This window comes from Athene cunicularia, assembly GCF_003259725.1.
Source record: "Athene cunicularia isolate RWA chromosome 1 unlocalized genomic scaffold, athCun1 chr1_part2, whole genome shotgun sequence".
NCBI classification, from domain to species: domain Eukaryota; kingdom Metazoa; phylum Chordata; class Aves; order Strigiformes; family Strigidae; genus Athene; species Athene cunicularia.
The window spans coordinates 31,200,108-31,224,477 of record NW_020799092.1 but is presented as its reverse complement, the minus strand read 5'-3'; the positions used below and the strand labels follow the sequence as shown (position 1 = coordinate 31,224,477).

Here is a 24,370-nt window from a genome sequence, read left to right as displayed (position 1 = left end):
CAGAGTCCCCCGGCCCGGCGGGGACGTGCCGGCGGCGGGAGGCCCCTCTGAGCGCTTCGGTTTCTGTTTCCTTCTCCCTCTGGCTGGTAACGGCGGCTCCGGTGAGGCGTGTCTGGTGAGGTCACCCTTTGTTTTGCGTGTTTGTGGGGTGCTTTCTTCTTGTATTTGCTTCACGGGTGGATTGATGATTTTTTTTTTTTTCTTTTTAACCTGGATGTTTTTCGGCTGGGGAGCTTTCAAGTCCTCTTTCCTAAACAGTGTGGTGGCGTAAAGGTAGGGTGAAGCCTTTCCCAACCACATACTTTGTAGTAAAATAGGAAATTTTGTCAGGACAGCAGAAGAAGCACTCCATCGTGGGTTCATCCACAGGCAGCTGTACAGCATCTGCCCAGCTGCTGAAGGAGGGAGTGAAGGAAACGGTGTGAACGTTTCTGCACACAGCTGCGTAGTTGCTCCGTGAAGGGTCTTGCAACTGCCTACAGACCCTCCCGTCGTTCCGCAGGAGTGTGGAGAGATCATTTCGATCATTTGAGACTCTCCGAGACAGTTGATCAGTACTGGAAAACGTTTACATAGTAGACAACAGTTTTCTATATTGTATATTGTCTATAGGCAGGGGTTTTTTATGACATACAGGAAGAACACAAGTTTCTAGTTGCATATCAGGTGCTGACAAAGGAAGGCATAGCTCAGTCATTGGCAGTGCTTGTGCTCCATCTTACATCGTGTCAAGATCCAGATGTGGTTGTATTGAGTCCTGAACTTGGAGACAACATTGAGTTTATTTTATGGGATTTGGTATGCAGGGATTTTATTTTCTGTTGTAGTTCTGCGCAGTGCTGTCAACCATGAGACCAGTTCTCTTTCTCAACCTGTTGTCCCAGTCACATGATCCAAGGACTTAAAAACTTTGAGGGGTGTTTTGGGCTGGGAGGAGACCTTTTCATAGAGACATTTAGCAAGTTCCTAGTAAATGAGAAGCTTGCACAGACTGCGATTCTTCAGTTCTGCAAGTGTTCATAAGCATAAATTCATAGAAATGTGGAAAAGCACTGGGATTTTTTTCTTTTTATTAGAATTAGCAGTACATACCTGCTTTTTTAATGAAAACTTTCATTCATGTAGTGAGCACAAAAGTTTTACTACTAGTCTAGTTGTTAAAGGTTGAAATTCTTTTTATATGTACTTTATATGCCTCTAAGCAGAGCAGACAAATACTGTGGTCTGATTATAATAATGCTTAGCTGGATGTTTTTATTAAACATAACAGCATGTGCCATCTAAACAATATTTTAAGAATACTGTTCATATTCACGGTAGCTTGTGAACTATTAGAACTTAACTATTGTTGCGGTTTGAGCCCAGAGGGCAACTGATCACCACACAGCCTGTCGCTCACCCCTCCCCCCCCCTCAGGAATGGGAAGGAAAAAATAAAGTGAAAGGCTCAGGAATCGAGATAAAAACAGAGGGGGATGACACACCCATTACAGGTCATGGGCAAAAGACAGACTCATTAGGGGAGAAAAAGTTCAAACACTAACAACAACACTTAACAACAGAGTACAACAGGAAGAAGTATAACCACACCTTAAAAACACCTTCCCCTTCCCCCCACTCCTCTTCTTCCTGGGCTCAGCTCTGCTCCGATTTCTCCACCTTCTCCTCTTGAGCAGCAGGGGGGTGGGAGGTGCAGTCAGTCCCACTGCTCCTTCCTTTTCAGGGGAGGAGGACTTGCGCTCTTTCTCTGCTCCAGTGTGGTGTCCCTCTCATGGGTGACAGTCCTCCACAGACTTTCTCCAATATGAGTTCTTCCTACAGGCTGCAAACTCTTCCCAAGCTGCTCCAACATGGATCCCTCCCACGTATTGCAGTCCTCTACAACACTGGGGACTTCCCACAGAGTCCTGGTCTTTTTCAGGTGCAGCCACCTGCTCTGGTGTGGGGTCTTCCATGGGCTGCAGGTGGGCATCTGCTCCACTGGTGACCTCTGTGGGCTGCAGGGGCACAGCCTCACCCCTCACCATGGGCTGCAGGGGGTCTCTGCTCTGGTGCACCTCTCCTCTTTCTTCTCCTTTCTTTCACTGACTTTGGTGTTTTCATAGTGTCTTCTTCACAACTCCTCCTCCTCCCAGGTTCCCCTTCGTAAATATATTTGTCACAGAGGCACAGCCACCATCACTAATTGGCTCAGCCTTGGCATAGAGGCAGGTCTGACTTGGAGCTGGGGGAGCTTTGAGAAGCTTTTCACAGCCCTCTCCTGCTACCAAAAACCCCACCACACACACAGACCCAACACAACTATTAATATGCCTTTTTTTTCTCTGATAAAAGGAAATAATAATTTCCCCAGTATTTTCTTGGTGCTACTGTCTTGCCCAGCTAAGCTAGACTAGTGTATAAGCATATATATATGTTTATATATATATATATATATATATATAAACAGTGTAATTAAATTTGTATAGCAGTAGTATGAAAGTTTCTTTATCAAGACAGAAGTAAAAGAGCAACTTAATTTTTTAGTTTTCTGCAGTTTGTAGTATGAGCTTGTCTAAAGATTCACCATCTTTTCCCCTAATGCAGCTGCTCTGCCACTTTTTCTGACTTTAAAACCACAATTCATAAGCTATTTTAAAACTTTTCTCCATGTATTTTTAAGTTATAGCCTGGTTCTGACTTGACCTTTTTTTTTCCCCCCCCTCTTTTTCATACTGAAGAAATATGGATGTCAAGAGTAGAAATTATTTACTTATGAATCGCCAAGCATTGGAAAAAGACATCAAGACCTCTTATATTATGGATCGTATGATTTCTGATGAAGTACTAACATTACAGGAGGAGGAGAGAGTAAAACAACAGGTACAATAATATGTTACTTAACTTCCTAGTCTACTTACATGTTTTATCATCCTTTTCAAAATGGTGATTTCTGTCTATCCTTCCTGAATTCAACAAATTCTGAAGTGTATGCCTACCATGCAGTTTTTATTGCACTTTATAAGATTGAGTTATGAACTTGGTCAAGTTGAAGGCTATTTTTGTAACTATAAACAGTCTATAACTGACAGAGTGATAGATTAGATGATTTCTAAGGTCTCTTAATTTTGTATAACATGTCTTTTAATGTTTTCTCTAGAATACACAGAAGGAGCGAGCAGCTATGCTAATAAACATTATTCTTACAAAAGATAATAATTCATACAGATCCTTTTATAATGCATTGCTTCATGAAGGGTACAGAGATCTTGCTGCACTTCTTCAGGATGGCATTCCTGCCATCTCCTCTGGTAACGGAAAGAGTTCAACGGATGGAATGACTTCATACGGTCAGTGTAACTACAGCAAATCCCTGTGCTTGAAAGTAAAGTTGCCTTTTTTATTCATTGATAAGTGACTATCTGTAATACCTGTTCCAATGAAGGAGTAGTTGGTGCATTCACTTGTTTTGGTGTTAGTAGTCAGTATTTCTGTATTTCATATATTTCATATGATAGGAGAGCTGCAAAAGTTAGGACTTTTGTAGGTCATCTTGAAAATGTTCATATTAAGTAATGTTTATTTTAAAAGACAGGAGACCTGAAGCTCTCACAGTTTTCTCTAAATTGTAACATTTTGTTGTACATGACTTTTATTTCTATATATGTTAGAGAAGTTAAATCTCACATAAAAAGTTGTAGCCTCCAAAATTCTGACATGTATCTTAAAAAGTAATCTCTAATCGCTTAGCCTACTTTCCCGTAGTTGATCGAGTTATTAGGTTGCTTAATTCTCTTCACCAGGTCTTTTAGTTACTCTACGTAAGTTCCTAACTTTTACCTACATTGCCATCAGTATCATCTTTGATGTGAAATAAATTGGTAGTTTCTAATGGGAAGAACCTTTTAACTGCATATGTCTAACTGCCGTATTTACTGGCACTCTACATTTTAAGTGTCATAGGCATGTGGAATTTTGATTACCTGAGTAAGATTTCCCAAAACTTATGATTGTAATATGGCACCACATATGGTCACTTTAATAAATGCACATTTCCTTTCCTGTTATGTTTTACCTGACACAGCATGCTTTCTTTTCTGCTGCATCCATGGGGCAGTAACTTCTGGAAGAGAAAGTGATTTGGTAGTTGGGTATAGTGATGTTGAGCTCCTGTGTTTGCCACAGTTTCTACTGGAGTTGTAATAACTAGCTTGCCTTGTATGTAGTTATTAATTGGAACACCAGTGTAGGTGGGAGGCTAGTTACCGGTTAAGTAATTTATTTCTAAAAAGCAGTATTTTTTTTCAGTATTTGGTGTTGTGAGTCCAGTAGTTTTTAGAGCATTTGTATGGGACCCTGCTAATTGTTTGGGGTGGGGAGTTGTTTGATTTGATTTGAAGAGCCATCACATTTAGAAATTGCTGTTTATTTTCATGTTTCTTGTTTTTAACTTTAGTTAAGACAATCCTCTGTGAAGGAGGTGTACCACAGAGACCAGTTGTATTTGTCACTCGTCCAAAACTGGTAGATGATATTAAACAGAAACTGTTCTGCTTGGGAAGTGATCCAGGCTGGGTCACAGTATATGGAATGGCAGGTTGTGGGAAGACTGTTTTAACAGCAGAAGCTTTAAGGGATCATCAGCTTCTTGAAGGTACTTTTAGAAAAACATCTATATTTTTATAAAAATTACTACAGGTGTATGTGTATTGGACATATATGGTGAAGTATCTTATGTCATCTTGAAAGTAATTTAGGATTTAGGTTTCTGAATTTCTTAGATGATTCTGAAATATTTGCTTACAGCTTTCATAACAATTTAGTGCTCTAGGACCACTAAGTGTTTTATTAATTTATGGGAAAAGATTCTCTATAGCTTTTCACCTTGGAATCTGCTTTGGTTTATGAGAGTAGATGCATCCCTGATTAACTTAAAATTGTTATTTCTGTTAGTGCAAAACAATCATATCTAGTTTATATTCCTTTGGGGCATTGCTTGTTAAGTCTTCAGACTCTTCTGCTTGCTATATGAGTTTAAAAGATCTTGCTCTAACTTTTGAATATATTTTAATAATGGCAGGCATTTGTGGAGTGTTTACACTAGTTTCACTTTATCTTAAAGCAGATCATAAATTAAATCATTTAATGATTTTTTTTTTTTTTTTTTTTTTTTTTTTTTCCCCTGCATAGGACACTTGAAGGAGAAAGGGGGACTCAAGCATTAGAAAATACGATGTAGGGATAGAGGCTACAGCATCCTGTGCTACAGCTGCCTCTCTTACATGCCTTCCTGTTCACTGTTTTTGGATAATTTTTACATCCCAAACTCTGGACTCCTGTGGTAGTACAGGGTTAAAAAAGTAAATGCCAAGTCAGACTAGCCAATGGGCAGGAAGACATGTAGAGATGGGGGATGACATCATCAATGGCAGTGTGAATTCTTTGTGGAATTTGCCTTACAGAGCCTGTTCCTTTAAAAATAGAGAGTTGTGGTCTTGTAGAACCATCCTTTTGTGTTAATGGTAGAGTTGCAAGTTTGGCTTGCAATAGACTTTACAGTTTTAGATTTTAATGGAAATTGAGTTATTGATTGCTGTTGTAAGCTATATTAAATACTTCTGATTTTAAATATATAGCATGATTAATATTGCTTTTCTTGTTAGATTACTTTCCAGGAGGAGTTCACTGGATCTCTGTTGGAAAACAGGACAAAGCAGGGCTCCTAATAAAACTTCAGAATCTCTGTAGTAGATTAGAACATGATGCTACTCTTTCACAAAGGCCACCACTTAACATTGAGGAGGCTAAAGATCGTCTTCGTTTACTGATGCTACGTAGATATCCCAGGTGATGTCAGTAAAATGAAAGACTGTTCTTTTAACTGATAAAACTTGCAGAGTAACTTCAGTCTAATTGCCAAAGGCATCTGTGCTGTGGTGTGATTTTTGGTTTTGTTTTGTTTTGTTTTTTTTAAACCAATTTCTTAACTCTTCCACTTTGTTTCCTCTTTTCCTGTTTTACTGTAGATAATTAGGAAGTGTTATTCCAATGTGAACCTAACAATACTTACAGAAGTTTTAATTCCTTTGTAGGAGTTCCTGTTAAAATTTTCTAAATTACTGACTTACATATGATAAAAAAATAATTAAGTCCAGATAAGTATACAAAAGCTGAAAGGTAAATAGATCCTAGAGGCAGATGTAAAATGTAGATAGTATAACTCTGCCCCCATTTAAATGGGTTTTTTTAATGGAGTAACTTAAGGGACACATTGTAGGTTTGTCCTGGATATGAATATATTTAGTAGGCTAATAAGTCTTCTGCTAACAGAATATATGCAGGAGTCACATTCACTTGTAAAGTTATTAGTTGTTGAATAATGAAAGTCGGGAACAAACAGTTGGAAATAAGAATTGCTGTAACTTTCAGTGATCTCATTGTGTACATAGAATGCTTCACTGACGTGTGAGGATTTACAGCAGTAAAAGGATGTGTATTGCTACAGAAAATTTTTCCTTTTCAGAACAGCTGATGTCTCTTTAAAGTGTTTTGTCTAGAGTTATCAAAGCGAAAGCAGGTTTTGATGATATAATCAATTATCACCAAGAAACCAATTTCTTTCAAATTTCAGGAAAAGTGATTTGATCTATTCAAGCAGCATCTCAGTCGCGGCACAGATTTTTTTCATCTTTGAGCAAGAATTTCTGTTTTTTCTTGAGGATTTCATTACTTTCTGGGAAAATCTGTACTAAAGTAAACAAGCCTGCACGTGAGTGAGATATCCAGGAATAATAAGCCAACCTTGTGACCTTTACAGATCACATAGAGTAGAATATTGCCATTTCTGTACAGGAAAAAAAACCCACCTTGCTTGCGAAGATTTGAAAAACACTGCTGGGTCTTCCACAAGAAATTTTTAATTTTCTGCGGAGGTCTTGTATCAAAAGTGCAAACAAGACACTTTCAACTGAAAGGGCAGGTTTCCCTGGGGTGTATTAAGTGGTTGTTTCTGTTGACACAATTCTTGTTACTCTTTATTCATTAGGAAACAAACCAAAAATTCTTCAATACAGAAGAATTTGGATGTTTAATTCATGCACAACATCACAGTCTCTTCTGAGTAGAAGGGAGAACTGTGTGTTATGTTCTTGTAAGATGTATTCCTATGGCATCACGAACTGTTCCAGAAGTTGACAGCTACTGTATAGCCAAGAAGCATGACAGCCTAGCATGGTTGATATGCTGTGCTATGCTAGATTGATTGTAGTTGCACAAAGTGACTAATTTAAGAGGTGTTTACTGTGTTTTGTCAAAAGAGCACCCGTATGCTGAGGTAACTAAGTGGAAAAGAGAAAATGCCAGCTTTAGAAATAATTAGGCACTTGGTTATATTTGAGGGCATTTCAATGCCAGCTGTGGCAGTGTCTTTCTTACAGACTTCCAGATATCTCATGTGGGATGCTGTTGACCTGGCAATGTTCATTAATCTGTTTCAAGATAAAGTACTAGATGTTTAATAAGAGTATTGCAGAGAATGCCTGTACCTCAAGGAGAAGGGACAAGAATAGATTACAAACTTTTTCTAGTCTGACTGATTTTGCCATTTCAAAACCATGTTAATGTGATCACGCTGTTCATCTTAGTCCTGTTTACACTTTCTTTTCTCTTCCTCTACCCTAAACATTTTGAGCATATGGCCAGCATTGACTCTAAAGGTAGGAACTTTGTATCTTCGAAAATTCTGTAAATTTATGAAAATTGACAGTGGCGAAAAGCGGTATACTGAATGAATTGAAGGGCTTAATGCCTTCTTTGCCTCAGTCTTTAATAACGAGACTGGTTGTACTGAGGGAATCCAGCCTCCTCAGCCAGAAGACAGAGACTGGGAGAATGACTCCCCTCTGCAATCCAGGAAGAGATAGTGACCTGCTGCATCACACAGATACACACACAAGTCTATGGGACCAGATGGGATACTCCTGAGGGTGCTGAAGGAGCTGGCTGGGGTGCTCGCCAAGCTGCGTGTGAGGTTAATTGTTGGACTAGATGATCTTCAAGGTCTTTTCCAACCTAGATGATTCTGTGATTCTGTTGAGAACAGGCTACAGCCTGGGCTTCATCCTGTCCAGTTGGGAATATGTGAGAATGTTCTAAGAACAAGATTGTCTTGCTGATGATGGGTTATCTGGGAAATCATAGTGGGCATGGGAGGAGGTAGAGTGGAATGTGCTGGGGATTGAGGTTCATAGGGTACAAGTGCACTGGAAACCAAGCTTCACTAGTTCTGAGGCTTGTGGAGGAGCTTGCTGTGCACTGGAATTCTCTTTGGTGACAGAAAGTCACTTCAGCTCTTTCTGCATTTAGATGGTCAGCCCAGTATATCTCTTGGAAAATAAAGTATTAATCAAAGGATTCAAACTGTGAATCCAGTATGTTTCTTGGGATTAAAGTATCAAATGAAAATTTTATGAACAAAATAGCATATTGGATTATGTTTGAAGAAATTGAAGCTATGATTTTCTTTAAATTAAGAAATTTCAGGATTAAATCTCCTGTGATTGTTATCACAGTGTTTGGGAGGGGTTAATTTTTTTTTTTTTTTTTTTTTAATAATTCTGATTAGGATTTAAGATTTGTTAGTGTGGTTGGGGAAGAAAATCACAGGTACCAAAAGACTGGGAGATCTTTGAAGTTCTCAGGTTAATTAAAAGCATAAAATCAGGCTGTAACTCATGCTGCCCATCATATTTTCAAGTGTGAAAGTACCACAAAATTAATCATTTATGGCTATGATAGTATTCTTGTAAACCCTCTGATTTATCAAAAGAGTGTTAATAGAGGAATTGTATAAAAATGAGATATGGGTGTCCAAGAGTTACATACAACTTTAAAAATGTGGTATAATATGTATGTGCTTGTTTACGAAGGATAAAATCCTTATTTGTAAGCACTGATGGTGTAAGCATCTTTTAGCTGAATTAAAATGCTGAAGTCTAGGCATGCTTCAGTGGGAATTGGGCAATTTAACCAATGACTAGTGTAGCTGAAAATTCCATCCCTTTTTAACATTAAAAAAGCAGTAAATGTAAACAATTTATAGGATTTGGTTTCAATAATTTTCTTTCCTTCACAAGACACACAGAATGCAAATAACTGGTATTTCTTTTCATGAATCTACTTGCCAGCTTTTTGACTTCTTGCTCCCTTGCAACCAACCTTTTAAAACCAGTTTTCAGTAACTTTTTTGTCACGTATAGGCAGGTGTAGGGAAGTCTACTATACATTATTCTGGTGAGATTCCATGTAGTAACCTACAAATGAGACTAGCCATAGGATTTGAATATGTAGTCACTATAAAATGTTGTTTATGTAAAAAGAGCCTCATCATTCAAGACAATTCCTTCACGAGAGGATTAGTCTATATAGCTTTCTGAAGATACAAAAAAAACCCTGAAACTTGAGTCAAAAGGAAACTGAAATTGTTTCTCCCACAAAACTTATCACTAGCCTATGTTAATCAGAGTTGTTATCTAGTCTTGTGCAACGTTTTTCTTTGTCTTGACACCTGATGACTTGAAAAGCACTCTGTAAGTATTTCTGGTTTTCCTGGCATCTACTACTAGAAATATTTCTCAAAAACTTTACTTTTAACACTTCAATTATAGCTATAAAGCAATAAATGTTAAAAAATTGTTTAAAACTTTTTTTTTTAGATACTTGCATTCAACTTTCTTGCACAGTGTTTAATGCCCTCTTAAGGTATTTTATATATTAATACAAAAAGATTATGTAGTGATACATTGTAAATTCTGAAAATGTTCTTTCATTATTAAAATGCAATACTGTATTTTAGTACTAACAATTGATCTGAAATCTGCAATATTTCTTGCACTAGATCTCTGTTGATCCTGGATGACATTTGGGATTCCTGGGTATTAAAAGCGTTTGATAATCAATGTCAGGTTCTTATCACCAGCAGAGACAGGAGCGTAACAGACGCTGTGTCTGGTAAGGAACAGTTTCCTCTCCTGCACCACAGATTGTGTGTATACAGTTTGTTCTTTTGAACTTTTAAAAGAATGATAGACTCTATGTCTGTCAACTTGTGCACAAGTGGCAAAGTTTTAAAATTCTGCTCTGTAAGTCTTTATATTCCTTGTGAAATAGGTATTATATGTTATCCCGAAAGTCAACATTGAAGAGTGCAGTTATTCTCAACAGGATAAATTAACCTCTGTGACACTGCTGGTGTTAGACTGATTAAGCTGTTAAGCAGTCACTGCTATGACATGCCCATAATACATCTGTAATTATTAGATTGCATCAGAGACAAAAAACTTAGACTGTAAACTTGACTGTGGTAAGTAGAATTTATCGCTTCTTAGTACTAGGTGTATAAAATACTTAAAATACTGTGCAAAAAATCATGAGCCAGGTCCTTTGCTCCAGATTTTGCTCAAAAAATGCTCTCAATTTCCATAGGATTTTTTACATTCTTTTAATTTTTTTCCATGTTTCTATGTCTAGGCAATAAATACGAGGTTCATGTGGAAAGTGGACTAGCACATGAGAAAGGACTGGAGATTTTATCCCTATTTGTGAATATGAAAATATCAGAACTGCCACAACAAGCTAACTGCCTTGTAAGGGAATGCAAAGGTATACTTGCTGCTCTTTAACATACCATTTACCACTGACTGTATTATTTTCTTCTAGATTTTGACTTAGAAATAGAGGAAGGAACATTCTCTAATACTGTACCCCTGAAGTAAAGCATATGCTTGTTAAATGCTTTTTTTTTTTTTTTTTAAACTAAATAGAAGTGTCATGTGTTGATTTTTCAAGTAGTTTTCTTCAGCCTATCTTCCCCTTGCCACCCTATTACACTTTGTCCTTGTTCAGCTAGGATAGGGTTAAGTTTCCCCAGCAGTGGGAAGGGAGCTCTAGCCGGGTTATTTGATACCATGCTGACATAAGGTCCCAGCCCAAGCACAGGAAGAGCAGAGACAACACTTTATGTTCATGTCGACACCTTCACCGCTGTATCCGTGCGGTATATCTCTTGTTCTGTTTCATTGTTATTACTGTTATTGTAATCACTGTTGTTCGGTTTGTTGTTGTTGCAATGTTGTATTAAATTTTTCCTTATCTGAACCCTGGGGTTTGTATCTCACTCCCTGCCTGTTCGGGTCAGGTCTGAGGGTGGGGGAGGAGGAGCGGCATTGTGGTCTTGGGTCCCGGCAGGGCTTTAAACCACCACACACTTAAATTTGGTGAGTTTGCAGATGTCTGCATGGACATCTAGACGGTCTGTTCCCCACACCTCAAGAATTTAATCAGTGTATTGGGAAAATGACCTGACTTCAACCACTTGACTAAACTATTGTATTGTGTACCTTGAAAACCTCTAAGATCAAACTAATCTTTTTCTTCAGGTTCTCCTCTTGTGATATCCTTGATAGGCGCATTATTACGAGACTTCCCTAGTCGTTGGGAATACTATCTGAAACAGCTACAGAATAAGCAGTTTAAAAGGATAAGAAAATCTTCTTCTTATGATTATGAAGCCCTTGATGAAGCAATGTCCATAAGTGTTGAGCAACTGAATGACAATTATAAAGACTACTATAAAGACCTCTCTATCCTCCCAAAAGATGTTAAAGTACCTACTAAGGTAATAACAACAATGCAGAAATCTAATAATTTTTATGAGATACAAACAATAACTTTAAAGAATTCATAACATTATTATTGTGTATAACTTGTGTTGTATGTAACTTAATAGTAATTGCTAGATTGGGTAGGTCAAGTCCATTATTGTATCATGACTTTTATTGTCAGTACTAAAACTAAATGTATTCATAATGCTTATGTGCATTCTTTATATGGCTCTTTAATTAGATTGTAGTTGAGCTCTCTGAAGGCTTAAAAACTGATGTGAAATTTGTCTCCTTTAAGAAGAAGATACAATCACCATAAATCATCACAAATACACAAAAGATAGCATAACTTATATTATCTGTCCTGTAGTTTGATATGGAAGAATAGGTAACTTAATGAATTTATCACCATTTGTAACATGTCTATATTTCTTAGCATTTATTTAGTTGTCAGTTAATTGGTAGCCTTTTATCATATTCATACAAGTCATATTACCTCTTAGTTTTGATTCTTATTGTGCCTTTTTTTAGGTTCTCTGCATTCTTTGGGATATGGAAACTGAAGAAGTTGAAGATATACTACAGGAATTTGTTAACAAATCGCTATTGTTCTGTGATCGTAATGGGAAGTCATTCCATTATTATTTACATGATCTTCAACTTGACTTTCTCACAGAGAAGAATCGCAACCAGCTTCAGGTAGGGTATTTACTGATGTACTTACTCTTAACTTTACTCTCCAAAGCTGGGCATTCTTCAGGAAATGTTCCTTTGTTAAATGATATCCAGAGTACCTTCATAGAATAGGCCCATAATGTGGATATACTTAATGCTAACTAATTAAAAACATTTATTTTTAACTTGAAACTGTGGAGTGATTTCACAATGATTCCATTTGCAGCTAAGAAACTAAACTGAGAGACTATTATTTCTCTGTCAAAGATGTTTCCAGCAGGAGATGAATGTTCCACTGGTGATTCCAAAGGCATCAAGACCCTACCAGAATAGGAAGCTTCTTTAGTACAGAGAAGTTCTTTTTACTCCTTTTTTCAATTTAAGGAAATACTTGCAGGGAAAGGGGCTATAAGTTGGGCCAAATAAATTTATCAGTTCTGATGGACAGGACAGAAAAAGTAGATCTGAAGAAAAGACAAGTTTTTAGTCTTGCTTTAGATCTACATACATAAGGGGTTTTTTTTGTCGGTTTTTTTTGTTTTTTTTTTGGGGGGGCTACCCACATTTAATGTGAAGAGTGATTTGATAGCTGTTCTCAACCTAAGAAGGAAGGTTACAGCTTGTTTTTCTGTCTTAATATCTAGAGAATATTTCTGGAGAAGTCTTAAGCAATAAATTAGGTTAAGTGTACAGTTTTGGAAGGTAAGCTTTTCTTATTTCATTTGTTGTGGTATTATGATTGAGCAAATAATATTATTCCTTGATACCATATGCAATATAATGTTAATAATTCCTCAATACTGAAACCAAACCATATCTTGGTATAGTATTAACTGAAAATGCATTTTGATTCACATTTCAGGAGCTACATAAAAACATAGTGAATCAGTACAAGAAATACTACAAACTTAATATGCCTGTTCCATCTCAAGAGGATTGCATGTACTGGTATAACTTTCTAGCGTATCACATGGCTGGCGCCAACATGCAGAAGGTGAGTTCTGACTAGTGTCCTCTGTTTCCTTTCTTGACGCACCCTTGCCCCTGCCTTTCCCCTCAGGTTTTTTCCTGACTCGAACCTATCTTCTCCCAGGCTTTTGTGCAGACAGGTAAACACTCAACATAGAGTCCTTTAGGGGCTCCACTGATAATCAGTCTGTTATGAAAACTGTTTCTACCCTTTGTGTGTTGTCCTTTCAACCAGTTCTTGAGAAGATTTCTTACTTTGTATCATAATAGCTTGTGTTTTTCTTTTCCTTTTTAAGAAACTTTGATAAGAAATTCTGTCTAAACCTTTTTGAAAACCCAGGCTCACTTTATTGTAAGATAATACAAGTAAATTGATTTCTTCAGAGAATTTAGTTAGATTAATTTTTTTCTAAAGAAGTCTTGCTATTTTTTTTCCTCATATATCATACTGATTTGTGTGTAAAAGTTCTTTCTCTGTATTACTATATTTCAACAGCCACAAAAAATCCGGCAAGAGTTAGATGGGCAAATATCTTGGTCCCAGGATTGCCTTGGATCCCTTAAAAATTGCTGTCATTTTTGCCACCAACCGTTCTTTAGTTACTGAGCTAGTATAAGATGCAAATCATATGGGAAGATTAATACTTCAGTAGTTTCACTTGAATGTCTTTTGAACTCTTGCCTCAAATAAGATTTGGTCCTCATTGCTAATTGCTTTATTTCACATGTACTCAACCTTATCTCATGAACTCCTTTTGAGATGGTTCATCTGACTCATCATATAAAATACACTTATAGGAACCTTCATAATTAATGTGGGCTACAAATCTAGGGGTTTTTGGCTCATACTAACTTCATTATCTCAGTCTCTATAGTGATTGGAAAAATGTTTTTATTATTAGCATTTCTACATTTTGTAGAACTAGATTCTCAGAGTTCTTTAGCCTGTCTCATTATGACTGTATGCTCCCCAGAGTTTAGACTCTTTATATTGCTTATTTCTCATTATTTAGATATGATTTCTCCTTGTTGGAAGGCTAATAAAGTTAGGAGGTATTATTATTATTAGTTTTTTAATCATGGTAATCTTTCAATCCTTGTGGTACTTAATGATTTTAAATTGGAATATACTTCAAGCCTGTGCATTGTTATCTTTAAGCAGTTTTCCTGATTCCAGCAAGAATGCTTTTTTAACAAGAAGGGCTTTTTTAAGTACATTAATAGCTAGGGGAGGTCTAAAGAAAAACATTGGACCAATACTTGTTGAAGATGGTCATCTGAGTGATAGAGATAAAGAAAAAGGAGAAGCATTCAATGCTTTTTTTGCCTCAGTCTTTAATAATACTGACAGACCTTGGACTGCCCAGTCCACTGAGTCAGAGGACCACAAGGGTGGGAACAGTAAATTTCCATTTGTGGACACTGAAATTTTAAGGGACCAGCTATATCAGATGAATGTTCACAAGTCCATGGGACCTGATGGAATTCATCCCAGAGTACTGAAGGAGCTAGTGGTTATTATGGCAGGACCTCTCTTGATCATCTACCAAAGGTCTTGAGAGTCTGGGGAGATCCCTGCGGACCTGAAGCTATAGCCAATGTTATTCCCATCCAGAAAACTGTCCCTCACAGCATCCTTCTGGACAAGTTGTCAAACTGTGAGATGAGTCAGTACATAGTGTTCTGAATGAAGAACTGGCTGAAGGGCAGAGCTCAAAGGGAATGGGGCTGGCTAGTGCCTGGCCACCAGTGGTGTTCCTCAGGTTTCAATTCTAGGGCCAGTCTTGTTCAATATATTTATCAATTATCTGGATGTAGGACTGGAATGCACCATTAGCAAGTTTGCTGATGATACCAAACCGGAAGGTGCTATTGACACTCTTGAGGGACAGGAGGCCTCGCAGAGGCATCTAGGTAGATTGGAGCATTGGGCAGTGATTAATGGGATGAAATTTAACAAGTCCAAATGCTGGATTCTGCACGTAGGATGGAGTAATGCCAGGCACAGGTATAAACTGGGAGAGGAGTGGCTGGAGAGCAGCCCTGCAGACAGGGATCTGGGGGTGCTGGTTGGCAGCTGGCTCAGCATGAGTCAGCGGTGTGCCCTGGAAGTCCAGAGAGCAAATGGCATCCTGGGGTACATCAAACACAGCATAACCAGCCCGTCAAAAGACGTGATTATTCCGCTGTATTCAGCGTTGGTGCAGCCTCACATCGAGGACTGTGTGCAGTGCTGGGCCCCACAACTTAAGAACAGTGTTAAGGTCCTTGAATGTGTCCAGAGGCGGGCGACAAAGCTGGTGGAAGGAATGTCCTATGAGGAGCAGCTAAGGACTTTGGGCTTGTCTAGTTTGGAGAAGATGAGACTGAGGGGTGACCTCGTTGCTCTCTACAGCTTCCTGAGGAGGGGAAGTGGAGAGGAAAGTCACAATCTAATCTTTGTAGTACCCAGTGATAGAATGTGTGGGAATGGTGCAGAGCTGCGCCAGGGGAGATTTAGACTGGATATTAGGAAGCATTTCGTTATTGAGAGGGCAGTCAAACCCTGGAACAGGCTTTCTAGGGAGATGGTAGATGTCCCAAGCCCATCAGTGTTTAAGAGGCATTTGGACAATGCCCTTAATAACATGCTTTAGCTTTTGGTCAGCCCTGAATTGGTCAGGAGTTGGATAGCTGGTCATTATAGGTCCCTTCCAACTGAAATAGTCTGTTCTATTCTGTTAATTCTATTTGCAGTTTCTGATTGCCTTTCAAGTAGCCTTCTCATTTTTAAGTTAAATGTATGTATAACAGTTTTTTTGCTTTCATTCAAATTCAGCATCTGTTAAGAACAGAGTGATCTTTGCTAGACGGGACTAGAAGCAGCTTTTTCGGAGTTGTATCTTAAACCAGGTCTTGTGTGCTACAAATGTCAAGATTTGCTTTGTACCCCCATCACTTCTCCGACTAGCTGTATCAAAGAGCAGTCCTTTGCATGAAAATAGCAAGCTTAGACTTCTATACCCCAAATTTTCATACCTGATGAAGTAAGATGCAGGCAACAGGAAATTGCCTAAGTTTTTAACTAGACACAATTGTACTGAAGCGTATTAAATGTATTATATAACCTAATGTATTTCTTGTGTTTTTCTTTTCCCCCTTAATTATGCTCTGAATTTAAATTTGTATTTCTTGTAGGAACTCCATGATCTTATGTTTTCTTTAGATTGGATTAAAGCTAAAACAGAATTGGTAGGGCCTGCTCACCTGATTCATGAATACGTAGAATATAGTTCAATCCTGGATCAAAAGGTATGATACTAAAAGGTAAATGATCAGTCTATTCCAAATATGTTTTTCTCTTTTTAATTACATTTTGTTGGATGTATGTATATATGGGGAATATATAGAAAGTGTAAAATACTGAACATAAGAAGAGTACTGAGTTTAACTTGGAGTAGAGAAAAATGAAGAAAAATTTAATTTTCAGTTTTAGTTGTAACTTCAGTAAGTGCACAAGTAATTGACCATGGAAATCATAACTAAGGTGAACAACAGGACCCTAACAGTGGGGTATTCATGATACTCTGCTTTTGAGGAGGTATAGAATTTTGTTGGCTGCTTGGAATAGTCTTTCTGGTATTTCACATTGACTACTTATTGAGTAAATCACTGTTGCCAGTATCCTTTATTCGAAAAGTAAGGTTAATATGCATTCTGGAGTAGGATAATTAAATATTTCAGTCTATCATATGTACTTGCTAATAGAACTAAATAGAAAAATAGGACTAAATGCTTCTGTAAGAATATTAGCCGTATAGAAAATTTAAAAAAGCAAAGGACACTTAGGAAATAAATACACTTTCTATGTTATTAAACAGTGTCTACTCTGTATGTAGGATAGCACAGTACGTGAGAACTTCCAGGAATTTCTGTCTTTAAATGGGCACCTTCTCGGACGGCAGCCATTTCCTGACATTATACAGCTGGGTCTTTGCCAGCCAGAGACATCAGAGGTGTATCAACAAGCCAAGCTACATGCTCAAAAAGAAACAGGAACATTTTATTTGGAATGGATGTAAGTATCTGCAGTCCATCTGCCGATACGCTGATCCCTTGATCCAAGTAAATAATGTAATGTACAACTAAATACAATGTATGGCTAATATAAGGACCTTTTTAAGAACTGCTGTATATTTTCAGGGGAAAGTGAAATAATTTTCAAGAACTTGTAGGAAGAGGGGAACTCTCTATATAAGGCCACAAATTAGTAACAATTACATAGAAATGAGTAGAGAAAAGAGAAATTTATTCTGTGCTCAATGATTTTTCCATTTAAATAACTACAAAGATGAAAAGGAGACTTTGAAACTTATCTAAGTACTTTTTTTTTTTAAAGTTAGAATTTCAGTGCAAGTACTGGGGATAGCACAGTATGTTGTTAGGTTTTCTAGTAAAATTTACACTTTAAAAAGGAGACCATTTGTGTTAACTTGTGAACTTTTTGAAAGTAGTGAGTTGGGGAATACTAAAAGTAAAAGTACTAAAATGTAATCTCTACCTAATCTTGAAATTTCTATGTGAGTAATTATTTGCTGTTTTCATATTTTTGGAAGTTGTTTAAGGAAAAAGTATATATATCTAAATATTTTTCCAGCATAGTCCAGTAGTCATCTGATGGCATAATTGTCTCTGTTAGATTCTTCTGTTTGATGTTTCTATTCTAATACCTACAGTACTTGGTGGTCACAAAACAGAATGTTTCTGTGTTAGGTAATTATGGTAATAACCAGACAGGTTGATCCAGGTATACTTAAATCCAGGTCTTCACTTTGAATATTTGATTATTTAATTTCTCATAGCTAACAGAATTCTAACAGAAATGCTTGGAAGCTGCACAGTTCAGAAGAGTCAATCACCAGGTAGTTCACTTGGTAGTTTCACCTTGGATGTAGGAGACTTATGCTGCAGAACATGACTGAAATCAGCAGAACTGAGACAGATGTTTTTGTCTTCTGTCCTAGGGCAGGTTTCTAAAAATCATTTGTAGGATATGTAGGTGAATACACTGCTGTCTTGACCAGCAATTTTAGTTTTATTTAAAATAAGAAAAAAAAAAAAAAGAGACCTAGGGATGTTGATTGACAGCCGGCTGAACAGGAGCCAGCAGTGTGCCCAGGTGGCCAAGAAGGCCAATGGCATCCGGGCTTGTGTCAGCAATAATGTGGCCAGCAGGGACAGGGAAGGGATCTTACCCCTGTACTCAGCACTGGTGAGGCTGCACCTCGATTCCTGTGTTCAGTTTTGGGCCCCTCACTACAAAAAGGACATTGAATGACTCGAGCGTGTCCAGAGAAGGGGAACGAGGCTGGTGCAGGGTCTGGAGCACGTGTCCTACAAGGAGCGGCCGAGGGAACTGGGAGTGTTTAGTATGGAGAAGAGGAGGCTGAGGGGAGACCTCATTGCCCTCTACAGCTACCTGAAAGGAGGTTGCAGAGAGCTGGGGATGAGCCTCTTTAACCAAGTAACAAGCAATAGGATAAGAGGTAATGGCCCCAAATTGCACTAGGGAGGGTTTAGACTGGATATTAGGAAGCATTTCTTTCCAAAACAGGTTGTTGGGCATTGGAATGGGCTGCCCAGGGCAGTGGTGGAGTCCCCATCCCTGGAGGTGTTTAAGAGTTGGGTCGACTTGGCGCTGAGGGATCTGGTGTAGTTGGGAGCTGTCAGTGTTAGGTTAGTGGTTGGACTAGATGATCTTCAAGGTCTTTTCCAACATAGATGATTCTGTGAAATGTTGGCTTAGATGAGTCAATATTTTGCAGTGAAAATTTGCTTTTGTTCTATAGCACAGCTACTTTGAGAAGTTTTGCCCATTATTTAAATGGTAAGCCTGAAGATTGAAACTGGTAACAATAAAAACTTGAACTACATTGATTCATTTTGACTCTAGAAAAAAAAAAATCTTGTAACAATCTATTCATCACTTACTATAGTGACAGCTTTCTATATTAAGGTCAGGCTAAACAGGGTGATTATCATTTCTACTAATTCTAAGTTTTTGTTAAAGTGAGGCAGGGTGTGAGATTCTGTACTTAATCTCTGATTGAAATGCGGTGATAGTCATAGATTTTATTTAAATATCTAGTGATAAGAATTGAGTCACTGCTGTGAAAATAAATTTACTAAGATCTAAACTAATTGTTTGTTATAAAGCTTGCTGCTCAAGATGTGTGGAAAAAGTGTTATCTTTTTACAGAGGATTTTGAATAATAAAAAGGCACTAGAAATCTTACTTATCTAAAATCAACTGTCTTACCCTGTAGAAATAAAAAATCCTTGAAAAACCTCTACCGTCTGGTGGTTCGTCCACATAGAGATGCAGTTTACCATGCCTGTTTTTCTAAGGATAGACAAAGAATAGCATCATGCGGAGCTGATAAAACACTTCAGGTAAGATACTTCTGCATAAATGAAAAGAGATGCTATGTGCCATTTTGATAACATTCGTTAACAGTCCTGTCACTTTTCTTTTGCTGTTATGTGGAGGTATTAGAGAGCTAGAACATACTGGGGACAAATGATTGAAAAGGATGTATTACATAAACATCAAGTTGCATGTTTAGAATAGGAAGCGTTGTCTTGTAAGTTAGAAAGCTAAACTGAGTGATTTCAGGGTTTATACCCTCACAGCTGTAATCCATGAATGTAAGACACCTTTTAATTGGTACGGAAGAGCTCACAGCCTAAGTAACGCACCCCAGCATATTTAGTATTTGCTTGCAAAAGTGTTATTTCCAGTCACAGTAGACCTTCTACAGAAGTGAGAAACAGTAAGACGTTTTAGTTACAGTTTTACTATTTCTGTGGGATGGTAATAGACATTATGATACTTTGATGCTTAATTAGTAAATTGTCTTATGCAAAAGAAATACATCTGAGAATAAAAACGAACCCCTGAATTTGAGGATGGTATTAGATTGGAAATAGGCTCAAAGTTCTTAAGTGAATTAGGGGAGACAGAGAGGAAAGTGACTAATACAAATTTGCCAGCAGTCTGCCTGGAGGGGAGCCAGCCAGCTCTCAAGAAAACTAGCAATCAGCCAGCCAGTAATCTGGTAAAGTATCCATATTCCAGACAGCCAAAGGTAAGGGAAAAGAACAACTTTTCTGCAAGCCTTTGGTATTGTTTTGGATGCTTGATAAGTCGAGTACTAAAATAATATTAGTGGTGCTTAGTTGCTGTTCATTTGGCTACTTAATGTGTTGTGCTTTTATTTATTTATTTGCTGGCTTCTACAATATTATGATCATGGCATCCACTTAAGGAGATGCCTGGTGGATGTACTTGTTTTATGCTGTGCTGAAGTTACTGTGCTGAGCTTCTGAACTTAATGGCCTCGTTATTGAGACTGCAGATTGTTTATTTTTCTCTTCCATTTCTACCCAAAAAACTAAAATCTCTGGACTGTGATTGTGTTTAAACTAAACTTTTGTTGAAGTAATAGGAAAATTAGCAATTATCGTTTTTTCATTGTTTACTCTGAGCTCATTCATGTTTTCTCCAGTAGTGGCCTAAGCTTTTCAGTTTTCAAGGCTACTTCTACTATTTCTGTAAAATAAAAATTGCTAGATTAAGAACACATGTTCTGCAGAACTTATTGTAAAAGTAGATTTCCTGTTACTTCAGTATTTAAGTTTTTATTTGAACCAATACTAAACATTTCATTGTCATTGATACTCCCATTTAATGAAAAAGGAGATAATGGGGACTTCACAATTGTAGTATCCTGAATGCTGCTGTAGAGAGCACCTTGTGATTTGTTTAATAATTAAGAATATATAACCTAAGGAGGAAAGGGAGACCTGGTTTGTTTGTTTTTTTTTCCCCCACCATTGTAAAGTTAAATACCAGAATTTTGAGAAATCATTTATTATGTGACACTTTTCCCTAACTGACATTTTATTGCTCAAGACAGACTTGTGTCATCCCATATGACTTTTCACTAGTGCTTTTTTTGTGTTTGTTCCCCAAATCATCAGTTGCAGCTGAAAGTCTTACTTTCCACAGAAGGATATGAGAGAGTGAGAGAGATAAACCTGAAATTTCTAGTTTTAAGAATAGTTTAGATTTTGTTAATAGATAGTGTTTTGCAGTTACTGTTACAAAATACTGAGAAAGGACATGGATTTAAGCTTAAAGAGTGAAGGTAGAAAAAGTCATTAATGAAACACACATTGCATACAGAAATCTCTTTTAAAATCAGTTTTCAATCTTTCTTTCCCTAACAGTTTCTATCATCCTTACAAAATTGAAGTTCAAATTAAATATTTTTATAATTATATGTTAATGTCCCTGAAATTATATATTCTTTCAAAAGTAGATTAATTTTATGACAAGCAGATATAAAGAGAGCTGTTTGAGAAAAAACAAACATATTTGTGTTTTAAAATTGTATTGTGGCTTTTAAGATTTTTATTGTTTATTATTTTAGGTGTTTAAAGCAGAAAGTGGAGAAAGACTCTTGGAGATAAGTGCCCATGATGATGAAATACTTTGTTGCGCTTTCTCTGCAGATGGTGAATTTGTAGCAACTTGTTCTGCTGATAAAAAAGTGAAGGTAAGGAAATAGAGAACAGACAATTTTTTATTTTTATTTTTTTTTTAAATAAGTAATTCTGTTTTCAGTTTTAACCAACTCAAGCAGGGGAGATTCTTAAGACTAAAGGGTTTTTTTAACTGTCTTAAATCTTATGTGGATAATTCACTACTTAACAAACAGATAAGGCCCCTTGTTATGTAACGTAAAAGATTCTTGATGTTAACATCATCCTTACAGAATTACCACTTATTTTACTTGTTTTATCAGATGATTCTTTTTAAGTAGAACATAATGTATGCGTCCAATCCTATCCATAATGTGAGATGAATGTATCCGTAATTCTTTTTTTTCATTACATGTGAATTATTTGGAATTTTTAAATTCCTCACTGTTATAGCAAAACCTTGGTGAAATTCCAGTATATATCAGATTCTAATTTGAATTATGACCTTTCCCTCATAACTTTTTATTTCTAATTTATAAATATATATGTTTTTCCTTCAAATCTTTTTTGAGGTGTTATTAAAAGTGTTTTAGGGCTTTATTTCAGCATAGTTTACAGATTCCTTTTTTTAAAGTGAAATACTTTAAAATATATTTAAAAGTCTTTTTCATCCTTCAATTCTGTTTAGATCTGGAATTCAAGAACAGGCCAGTGCAGGTGTGTATATGAAGAACACTCAGAGCAGGTCAATTGCTGCCAGTTCAACAACAGAAGTGGTCAGTATCTCTTAGCCACCTGCTCAAATGACACTTTCATCAAAGTAAGTGAAAAAGGTTGAGATTATTCTCATGCTGCGTACCGTAACAGGATAATTATTGATGTATAAATATTTTTAAACAGTATAAATTAAGGTTTTTTTAATGAGTCTCATAGAAAATAGATGGCAACAGATTAAGAGTACTGAGTACAGCTCTGTAATCAGATTTCAAAAAAGCAGAACAGAAGGAGTGTTTATGCTCAGTGAAGGAGAATGGGCAAGTCCTCTCTTCATAGGGCAGGAAGGTGAGGACTTTAGCAAGGCTTTTATAGGATGAGATGAGAATGGGAGAGTATGGGAGTGAAATACCTGATTAAAAATTATGTAAGAGAAATGAGGGTAGAAATTTAGGATTGAAAATATTAGTAACCTAAAAAACTGGATGCTGAAGAAATGAAAGAAAAAAGTATAATGGAAGTGTAGCAAGTTCATCTTCTGATTAAATTGATTAGGCATAGTAAAGAAATGAAGTTGGAAGCCAACAAAACAGCAGTAATCAAAGCAAGAGGTTTGTCAGGTTAACCAGCTGTCAATGTTCAGATTGGAAGGCAGTATGCATACACAAAAGAGCAGAAATCAGGCAACTGAAGTCTACCTCTGAGGGATGGAGGTAGTCAGAATAATCAAGTAAGGCCTAGACTGTGGCAAATAAGAGTGCAATTTCACAGTACAACTAAGCAAATCATGTAGTTAACTGACACTGAAGATGCCCTGGCTGTATATTCTTGCCTTTGTTGCAGTGCCTGTGCTAATCTTAATCTACAGTAGTATGATAGTTCAAGCAGCCAGCTCAGCAAAAACCTCTGTTTGGTGGGATTGGTTTTCTGCTCTTTTAGTTCCCTGTAGTAGCTCAGTTGCCCAGTTCCAGTGCAAGAGAACTGTTAGGAGTAAACAGAAGTTAGTGTGGAGGACAAGTGTCACTTCCAGCTGTAGCTAGCAGGATGTGAGGTGTCATATTGTGAAGTCTTATGTGAAGAGTTCTTGCAAGAGCTTGTGTCTGTGTAAACTGGAGGTAAAATACAGTTACAATCTGATGTCAGGGTGGAAAGAGGTGGCTTTCGTGCTGACCTCCTGAATACCTCAGCAGATGCATTTGCTGTTTGACGCTTTGCAACAGGTAGATTTAGAATTAAGAATTAATTCTAAGTTAAGAATTTAGACCGTGTTCGGCACTTTCATGAGTAATGAAAGAGTAATGAGAACTAAAGTATTCACAATATCAAAAGGGCCTGGGTCTTTTTTTAGAGAACACCATACAATGACTGTTCATGTTCTGAGCTCTCACTTGAACACTCTGCATGATTTTTTAATTTTTTTTTTTTATATAGGAGAAAGGGAAGAAATTTTGAAACAGGGGAATGAAGGCTTGTAGGCTTGTAAAACAGTGCATGTGAGAAGGGTGTGGAAGGAGGATCCCTAAACAAAAAAAAAAGTGGAATGTTCTTTTAACTTTGTTAGTGTGGATGTGGCAAGGATAATATTCAGAATGTTCAAGACAAACCTGAGAGATTTCATTTTTTTTTATCACATGTAAACTGCATAACTCTGAACTTGAGAGTTGAAAGGGAAAGAGTCAATAGGAAGCTTCTTCCTCAGTCTGAGGAAACTTTCATTAACTTAGTGCTGTTCAAGGGCCTTGTCTGCACTGTACAGAAAGTTTAACTAGTTCTGTGTAATTCTGATGTTAATAGTTTTCGTGCACATTAGCAGATGGAGGCAGACTGTGGGATAGCCTGGGGCATAGC

At 37.2% G+C, this 24,370-nt stretch overlaps 1 protein-coding gene across 4 annotated transcripts in view; it reads left to right on the top strand.

Annotated features, from left to right (window-relative positions):
* Window positions 1-242: 242 nt before the first annotated feature.
* The window catches only part of APAF1 (apoptotic peptidase activating factor 1), a 39,118-nt gene continuing 14,990 nt past the window's right edge, over window positions 243-24,370 (top strand). The window contains exons 1-15 of one of the 4 annotated variants that reach the window (XM_026868260.1): window positions 243-798; window positions 2,720-2,861; window positions 3,139-3,328; window positions 4,435-4,632; window positions 5,642-5,825; window positions 9,874-9,986; window positions 10,506-10,637; window positions 11,414-11,652; window positions 12,170-12,337; window positions 13,176-13,307; window positions 16,460-16,573; window positions 17,161-17,339; window positions 19,588-19,714; window positions 20,318-20,409; window positions 21,757-21,863. In XM_026868260.1, coding sequence (XP_026724061.1) covers window positions 2,724-2,861; window positions 3,139-3,328; window positions 4,435-4,632; window positions 5,642-5,825; window positions 9,874-9,986; window positions 10,506-10,637; window positions 11,414-11,652; window positions 12,170-12,337; window positions 13,176-13,307; window positions 16,460-16,573; window positions 17,161-17,339; window positions 19,588-19,714; window positions 20,318-20,383 — 1,980 coding nt within the window. In that variant the 5' untranslated portion in view covers window positions 243-798; window positions 2,720-2,723 and the 3' untranslated portion in view covers window positions 20,384-20,409; window positions 21,757-21,863. Of the gene's footprint in view, window positions 799-2,719; window positions 2,862-3,138; window positions 3,329-4,434; window positions 4,633-5,641; window positions 5,826-9,873; window positions 9,987-10,505; window positions 10,638-11,413; window positions 11,653-12,169; window positions 12,338-13,175; window positions 13,308-16,459; window positions 16,589-17,160; window positions 17,340-19,587; window positions 19,715-20,317; window positions 20,410-21,756; window positions 21,883-22,496; window positions 22,629-24,370 lie in introns of those variants that run through there. The other 3 variants (XR_003400390.1, XM_026868259.1, XM_026868261.1) reach the window with 3 other exon arrangements.